This window comes from Nicotiana tabacum, chromosome 14 (assembly GCF_000715075.1).
Source record: "Nicotiana tabacum cultivar K326 chromosome 14, ASM71507v2, whole genome shotgun sequence".
NCBI lineage: Eukaryota > Viridiplantae > Streptophyta > Magnoliopsida > Solanales > Solanaceae > Nicotiana > Nicotiana tabacum.
In genome coordinates this window covers 54,339,754-54,347,741 of record NC_134093.1, presented here as the reverse complement: position 1 = coordinate 54,347,741, position 7,988 = coordinate 54,339,754, and the positions used below count along the sequence as shown (strand labels likewise).

Below are 7,988 nucleotides of genomic sequence, written 5' to 3'. Positions count from 1 at the left end.
TCTTGTGCCTACCGAATATTATAAGTTACCAGCGAGTGGCTACATATGCAGCATAGTATGCAAAGACTTTTCAATCTTAATTATTTTGATGTTTGAGTCATATACCTTTTCCAACTAGTCTTTTGTGACCAAATCCTAAATAACATTATGTGTAAAAGTCTGTGATCGTTTCCGTGACTTGGGAAAATTAAGCCCACATAAATAATATTTACGGTATACGATTATAATAATTGCGGATTACTAAAATACTGTAATCAACGGTAATAATAAGAAAAACAAAGATACCGAGATTTTTTATGTGGAAAACCTTTTGAATAAAGGGAAAATCATGGCCCGAGAGGAGCAACTGATTTCACTATAGCAAGGATTTACAATTTGTGGTACCGACTAAAATACTCCAAGACCACTAAACACTCAAAAGAAATAATCCTCTTTTGATTTTTCCATCTCACTATAATACCGCTCAAACTCTCTATATTTTTCCTCAAGTGATATTTTGCTTTTTACTCTGTAAATCAATCTCTTTCTCTTTATTTGGTGTGTCTTAGAAATGAAGATAGATGTACCTATTTATAATTGAAGAATACCGATATTGATGTACTCAATTACATCGCTATTTACTTCCCAAACCTTTTCTAAATTGATTCGCTTGAAAAAACCAAAAGTAAGCTTATCTTCTTTCACGTGGGCCATGGGATGAACCCAATATTGACTTACCATACTAACTGTTTATGAGAACATTAACTTCCAATATGGAAAAAAGAATGCCATATGCGTTATAATATGCAAGTCTCAATCTTCACTATCATAAAAAAGAAAAAACAATTTTTTTCCATTCGTATCTTACTTGCTGATTCTTGGTATTTTCATGTGTAAAAATGGTTTCTTGGAGAATCCTGTTACGGAGTGTCTTATTTCAGCTTACCTTTCTTTGTTCATTTTCTCAAGAAAGTAGAGATATTCTCCCTCTTGGTTCCAACATCTCAGCTGGAAGTAAATCTTCACACTGGCTTTCACCCTCTGGAGATTTTGCCTTTGGGTTCTACAGTCTTAAAACTGGACTCTTCCTTGTTGGCATTTGGTTTGATAAAATCCCCGAACATACTCTCATATGGTCAGCCAATCGCGATGATCCAGTTCATGCCGGATCAAAGGTTATTCTAACACTGAGTGGACACCTTGTGTTGACAGACTCTAACAGGAGAGAGTTTGTTTTGTACAATGGTACAGGCACAAGTTTTGCTGCTATGCAAGATGATGGAAATTTTGTCCTGAGAAATTCATCCTCAGGAGTCTTGTGGGAAAGCTTTGATTTCCCTACAAATACTATTTTGCCTGGACAAGTTCTTGTTATGGGGCAAAAGCTATTTTCTAATTCCAATGGAACAGTGGATTACTCGACGGGAAAATACAGACTAGAGATGCAGATGAATGGGAATGTGGTTTTGTCTGCTTATAGAACTCCTGATTTGGGGTACTGGAATGCTCAGACTATAAACCACAATAATGTATGGCTAGTTTTCAATAAGACTACTGCTACTATGTTTATTGTGAATGGAAGCTCAATCATAAGCAACATGATAGCAGACCAGCCTTCTTCAGTTCAAGATTATCGATGGTCACTGACAAGGGAGATTTCCAACAGCTTTACCGTAGCAAAGAAAATGGGAACGGTTGGGATGTTGCGTGGCAAGCTATCACGCAGCCTTGTGTTGTGAGCAACATTTGTGGTGTATATGGCTTTTGCCAATTAACTGATAATAAGGTAATCAATTGCAGTTGCTTGCCAGGCTATTCTCCCAAAGATCACTATGATCCATCTCGAGGGTGTTATCCGAATGAGGTGAAAGATTTCTGTGATCCGAATTCTTCACCTTCGGATGTCTCTATCCAGAGAATAGCTAATGTTGATTTTCCTAATAGGGAATTTTCAGAACTGGAAAGGGTGTTTGATATTGATGAGGAGATTTGCAGGCAGGAATTATTGAATGATTGTCTTTGTGAGGCAGCTGTCTTCAGTGGTAGTACATGTTACAAGAAGAGGATGCCTATAATGAACGCTAGAAGTGTTTTTCCTGAAACAAATAACATGGTTGCATTCCTTAAAATTAGCAACTCTTACAAAAGACACTCTGTCTCAAAGGGTGTTTTAGTAGCAGGTGTGACAGTATGTGCAGTACTTGCTCCACTTTTTGCAGCAATTGCTATATACTATCACCCTTTCGTGCGAAAATATAGACATGCCAAAAACCCTCCGAAAAGAAAGCCAATTGAGCTGAATTTAAGGGCATTTTCCTTCCACCAGCTGCACGAAGCCACAAATGGTTTCAAAAATAAATTAGGCCAAGGAGCTTCTGGTGTGGTTTATAGTGGAATTCTCAAGTTAGAGGATGAAGAAGTTGAAGTTGCTATAAAGCAATTGGAAAATGGCGGTGAAGAAGATAAAGAATTTTTGGCAGAAGTGAGAGTGATAGGCCTAACACATCACAAGAATCTGGTTCGTTTGTTAGGCTTTTGCAACGAAAAGAATCATCGGCTTCTTGTTTATGAATTGATGAAAAATGGGGCTGTGTCAAATTTCATCTTTCAAGATGGACAAAGACCAAGCTGGAAGCTAAGAAGTGATATTGCACTTGGGATTGCTAGAGGCCTTTTATACTTGCATGAAGAGTGTGAAAACCAGATCATTCACTGTGACATTAAGCCACAAAATGTTCTTCTTGACAAGAACTACACAGCCAAAATTGCGGATTTTGGTCTTGCAAAGCTTCTTATGAAAGACCAGACACGAACAATCACGAATTTTAGAGGAACCATGGGTTATATGGCACCAGAATGGCTAAAAAACGTGCCCGTGACTACTAAAGTTGACATCTACAGTTTTGGCGTATTGCTGCTAGAGATTATTTTTTGCCAAAGGCACATGGACTTGAATCCAGTCGACGAAGCAAACGAAGAGTCCGAGTTGATCTTAGTGGATTGGGTTCTTCATTGTGTGAGAACTGAGAAGCTGAAAGCTGTTGTTAGTCATGATGAAGAAATTGTGGATGATTTTCGTAATTTTGAGAGGAAGACTATGGTAGGACTGTGGTGCTTGTGTCCTGAGCCAAATCTTAGACCATCTGCAGCAATGCTTGTTCAGATGTTGGAAGGAACTATAGAAGTAGGTGTTCCTCCTATGATTGATTCAAACATGCACTGAAGTACTTGTTGTATTGTTTTAATTTTCTTGTATTAGTCAAATCTATTCTACAGATAAGATTTAAAACAGATTGAAGATCTTGTCCGTCCCTAACCCTTGTCCAGGTGAAAATATACATACACAGTTGAAAAAAAAAATATGAAGAAAAATAACAAATACTTTAGGCTAAGACGCATATATCTCGCTCTATTTAAGGAGATTAAGGCCGCTACATTAGAATCTTCACTGATCCAACATTAATACTCTTGGATACAACAGCCCGGCAAAGTCGTATTACTCCTACAAACTCTGGACTAGTTATGAGTCCAAATCTCCATAGAAAAAAGCACATATTCCTTCAACTAATAATAATTTTTTTCTAGTAGCGAATAAGTTGGAGGCTTAGACATTTTTCTTTCTCTCAACTTGCTTTTTGCACAACTACACCTACTTTTGATGCATATTACAACACTATTTATGTGCATCATCACAAGAAGAAGCACTCATTTTTATAGGTGAATAAATAAGAATTTATTGGCATAATAAATTTGTAAGAACATGGGATCATGAACTGATTAAAATGAGAAGTCATGCAATTTACAAATAAAGTTTTAGATATTAAAATGCAATATATCTCCAAAATCCCATAACTGAGATGGAGATGAACTCCAACTACAGTGTAACCCAACATTTATTGACCAAGTCAATAGGCCTGGTTAATTTCAGTTTTCCTTTTTCAAAGTCTACAGCTACATAAAAGTTGAATTTGCCCACTTAACCAATCAAGAAATGACCTTTTGCCAATTCTAATGGCAGTTTAAATGGCATTAACCATGAGAAATTTGACTAAAAAGCCTAATCAACTGCATCGATAGATCACATGAACTGGTAAGGTGCACGGTACCATCTACTGAACTTTTTCCACAGATTTGGTCAAGTTACATGCACAGATAGATCCATGTATCTTGACTTGAATATTCATTATGCATGACTGAAGTCATCTAAATTAAATTCTTAACACTTGTGTTGTTTTTAACCATATATTAATAAAATAGACCATATAAGTTATTTGTATGACCCGTAACCTCTACTCAACCAGCAGTTAACAAGTGTAGATCAAAAGAAGAATCCCAATTGAATGAAGCAAAAACAATTTTCAAAGATGATGGCTTTAAGCATAGTGCAATTACTGGTTAGAAATTGACATTTGAAGATTAAGCAAACAGTTTTGTATATGAAAGAGTAAACTCTTTTCTTTCCTCTTGTCTGAAACTAAGCCTCATTGAGTTTATACTTTATACAAAATGAGAATATCACTTAATCTTCTTCCCTTTTTCCTTTTAATCCTTCATCACTACTCCAATGGCCAAAATTTGCCAAATATTAGCACAGGCTCTACTTTTACTGCTGGAGACAATGTTTCTTTGTTATCATCATCCGAGGACTTTGCATTCGGATTTTATCGTGTTTCAGCTACTCTTTTCCTAGTTGGAATTTGGTTCAACAAAATCCAGGAAAGAACACTCATCTGGTCATCAAATCGCGACAGTCCAGCAGAAACTGGATCCACTATTAGTCTAACAAGTAGTGGCCAGCTTGTGCTCAATTATGCAAATAGCACTGTCCAACAGATTTACAGTGGGAATGCAAAGTGGGGAATCATGCAAGACGATGGAAATCTTGTCTTGAGAGACTCCAGTTTAGGAAATGTTTGGGAGAGCTTTAACTTTCCTACTGATACACTCTTGCCAGAGCAAACTTTATTATCAAAAGGAAAACTCTACTCCAATGCAAATTCAAGTGAGAATTCCAAGTACTATACAGGGAAATTCATGCTAGAAATGCAATATGATGGAAAATTGGTATTATCTGCCTATCGTTTCGGGGACCCAGGGTATTGGCTAAGCAGTCAAGATCAAAAAGGAAATGGTGATGTGAATCTAGTTTTCAACAAGAGCAATGCATTGTTGTATCTTGAGAAAGGCCATAATAACACAATTTATTCTTTTTCATCGAGTGTCCCGGCCCCAGTTGAAGACTACTATCACCGTGCAACTCTAGACAGTTTTGGAAACTTCCAGCAGTATGCTTATCATAAGACTAATGATAGCAATTGGATTAGAGTATGGAAGATCCCTTCAGAGCCATGTATGGTGAATGCTGTTTGTGGGGCTTATGGATTCTGCAGCTCAAATGACAATGAAACAGTAAATTGTGACTGTCTTCCGGGCTATATTCTCTTCGATCAAGGTAATCCCAGCAACGGATGTCATCCTAAAACAATGGTCAACTTCTGTGCAAATCTATCTGCAGGAAATTTCAGGGTGCAGGCTATTAAGGATAGTGACATACCTTACCCGGAGATTGGGGATTATGAACATTATTTTGACACGGACGAGGAGGGATGCATGAAGCTTGTCAAGGAAGATTGTTATGCCATGGCAGCTACTCTAGTCAATAGGACATGTTCCAAGAAGAGGACTCCTATACTCAACGCCCGTAAAACTTCTATGACAAAAGGTAGCATTTCCTTCATCAAGGTTCCCATGAAGTCAGCAAAAGTTGGCCAATCGAGAAAGAAGAAATCCAACACCAGAGCTCAACTCACCGCTGGCCTTATAAGCAGCAGCTCCCTTGCTGTCTTATTTGGAGCCTTGGCTCTTTACTATCATCCTTCTCCTCGGAGGCTCATACGACGTAAATGGCAGCCTGATTTATCAAGAATAGGGATCAATTTCCGTGAGTTCACATACAAAGAATTGCATGAAGCAACAAATGGCTTCAGCAAGCTACTTGGAAAAGGAGCTTCTGGGAATGTTTACTCTGGGATTCTGAACTTAAAGGACATTCAAGTAGAGATTGCAGTAAAACGATTGGAGGAAGTTGCAGAGCCAAGTGAGAAGGCATTCATGACAGAGCTAAAAATCATAGGTAGAACTCATCACAAGAATTTGGTAAAGCTATTGGGATTTGGTATTGATGATAATCACTTTCTTTTGGTTTACGAGCTGATGAAGAATGGAGCGTTATCAGATTTTTTGTTCAAGGAAGGAATGCTGCCTACTTGGAGTCACAGATCAGAAATGGCACTAGGAATTGCAAGAGGACTGCTATATTTACATGAAGAATGTGATACTCCAATCATCCACTGTGACATAAAGCCTCAAAACGTACTGCTAGACAACAAATACAATGCCAAGATTTCAGATTTTGGGCTATCAAAACTCTTGAAGATGGATCAAACAAGAACAGACACTTGCGCAAGAGGGACAGTGGGATACTTGGCACCAGAATGGCTAAAGAATGCACCAATAACACCCAAAGTAGACATTTTTAGCTTTGGTGTAATGTTACTGGAGATTACATGTGGCAGAAGGCATATTGAGCTGAACAGGATAGAGCAGGAGGACGAAGACGACGAAGGAGATGATTTACTGCTTATAAATTGGGCTGCAGGCTGCACGAGAAGTGGTAGAATAGACAAACTTGCAAGAGGTGATCCGGAAGTTTTGAATGATATTACAAGATTTGAAAGATTTATCATGGTGGGATTGTGGTGTATCCACCCTAATCCAATTATTAGACCTTCAATGAAGATGGTAACACAAATGCTTGAGGGAACAATTAAGGTTGCAGTTCCTTCACTGATAGATTCGTAAATGTGGAATGTTCTGCTGGAAGAGTGAAGTTGTTATTGTTTCTTTTTCTTTCTTTTGAATGGATGACTTCAATGACTTTTCCTGAACACTACATAATGTACTGGTATACTTGTAACTCTTCTAATATTTTTGTATACGGTCAAAACCGGGCTTGCCCTTCGTATGACTGATCGAAACTAGAACATGATAGAGCAAGGTTCAAACTCGTGTTATATCGAACCATGGTGCGAAGTTAGATTGCCAAGCTCGTGACTCAGAGATCGATCAAGATCGAGATCGACTATGATCGAGACCGGTCAAGATCGAAACCGAGCAAGATAGAGATCGAGTGAGACCAAGGGAAGCTTACTGAGCCAAATAACGGAAAGCCGAAATATCCGCAATCGGGTGAGGATCGCGGCAGAAATCCCGGCACGTATCAAGAAGAGGCCAATTAATTAGCCTATCGTGGGATTCCTTACTGTATTTAGAATTGTATCAAGTGTAGGACTCCCCTACTATATAAAGGGGGTCTGATCATTTGTAAGGGACATGACATTTTACGCAATACAAAGCGATATACTACCTTCTTATAGCTTTCAATATCTTGCTACTCTGTTTTTATATCAATTGAATCTTCACTTGGTTAGAGGGTGATCAAACCTGAGGGCCAAGTCTATTCGATTCGTTTGGTTTGCATTTATTTCTTTCACAGTCAATTTTAACATTAATATATATATTTCCTCAATTTGTGCCAAGTTATATCACGTATATTTTCTCAATTTGTGCCAAGTTATATCAAGTTATTGAAGGAGAAGGGATCAACCTACGAATGATCTTCGAAATGTTGCAAGCTCACAGGCACCAATAGCTTAGTACAGAACCAAAGCCGCGCACCAAGCAGGGTTGAGCCCGATCCTCCCCGGGAAGTCACCCGCAAGGATGAATCAGTCGTAGATAGGTCAAACGAACGTGAATCGGGGGTTAGATCCAAAGTTATAAAGATGCTTGAGGAGCTGACAAAACGGATAGAATCAAGGGAGAAGAAGATCGAGGCTAATGACAAAAAGGTGGAAACTTATAATTCCAGGGTAGACCAAATCCTAGGAGCACCTCCGATATTGAAGGGCCTGGATTCCAGGAAGTTCGTACAAAAACCCTTTCCTCCA

The 7,988-nt window shown here is 38.4% G+C and overlaps 2 protein-coding genes across 2 annotated transcripts; both read left to right on the top strand.

Annotated features, from left to right (window-relative positions):
• Positions 1–878: 878 nt before the first annotated feature.
• Positions 879–3,202, top strand: LOC107816912 (G-type lectin S-receptor-like serine/threonine-protein kinase LECRK3). Its single transcript, XM_075230133.1, has 2 exons — positions 879–1,714; positions 1,780–3,202. Exons 1-2 carry the CDS (start codon positions 879–881, stop codon positions 3,200–3,202), a joined length of 2,259 nt encoding a protein of 752 aa, XP_075086234.1.
• Positions 3,203–4,267: 1,065 nt separating this feature from the next.
• LOC107816911 (G-type lectin S-receptor-like serine/threonine-protein kinase LECRK4) lies at positions 4,268–6,926 on the top strand. Its single transcript, XM_016642658.2, has one exon. The coding sequence runs from the start codon at positions 4,486–4,488 to the stop codon at positions 6,838–6,840; it is 2,355 nt and encodes a 784-aa protein (XP_016498144.1). The 5' UTR covers positions 4,268–4,485; the 3' UTR covers positions 6,841–6,926.
• Positions 6,927–7,988: the final 1,062 nt, after the last annotated feature.

What these genes read in the sequence shown, in the direction of transcription:
- LOC107816912 (XM_075230133.1), top strand. Translation starts at nt 879, where the DNA reads ATGGTTTCTTGGAGAATCCTGTTACGGAGTGTCTTATTTCAGCTTACC. An exon ending in CTATCACGCAGCCTTGTGTT is followed by an intron (nt 1,715 to 1,779) that starts GTGAGCAACATT and finishes AATCAATTGCAG; the next exon opens with TTGCTTGCCAGGCTATTCTC.
- LOC107816911 (XM_016642658.2), top strand. Translation starts at nt 4,486, where the DNA reads ATGAGAATATCACTTAATCTTCTTCCCTTTTTCCTTTTAATCCTTCAT.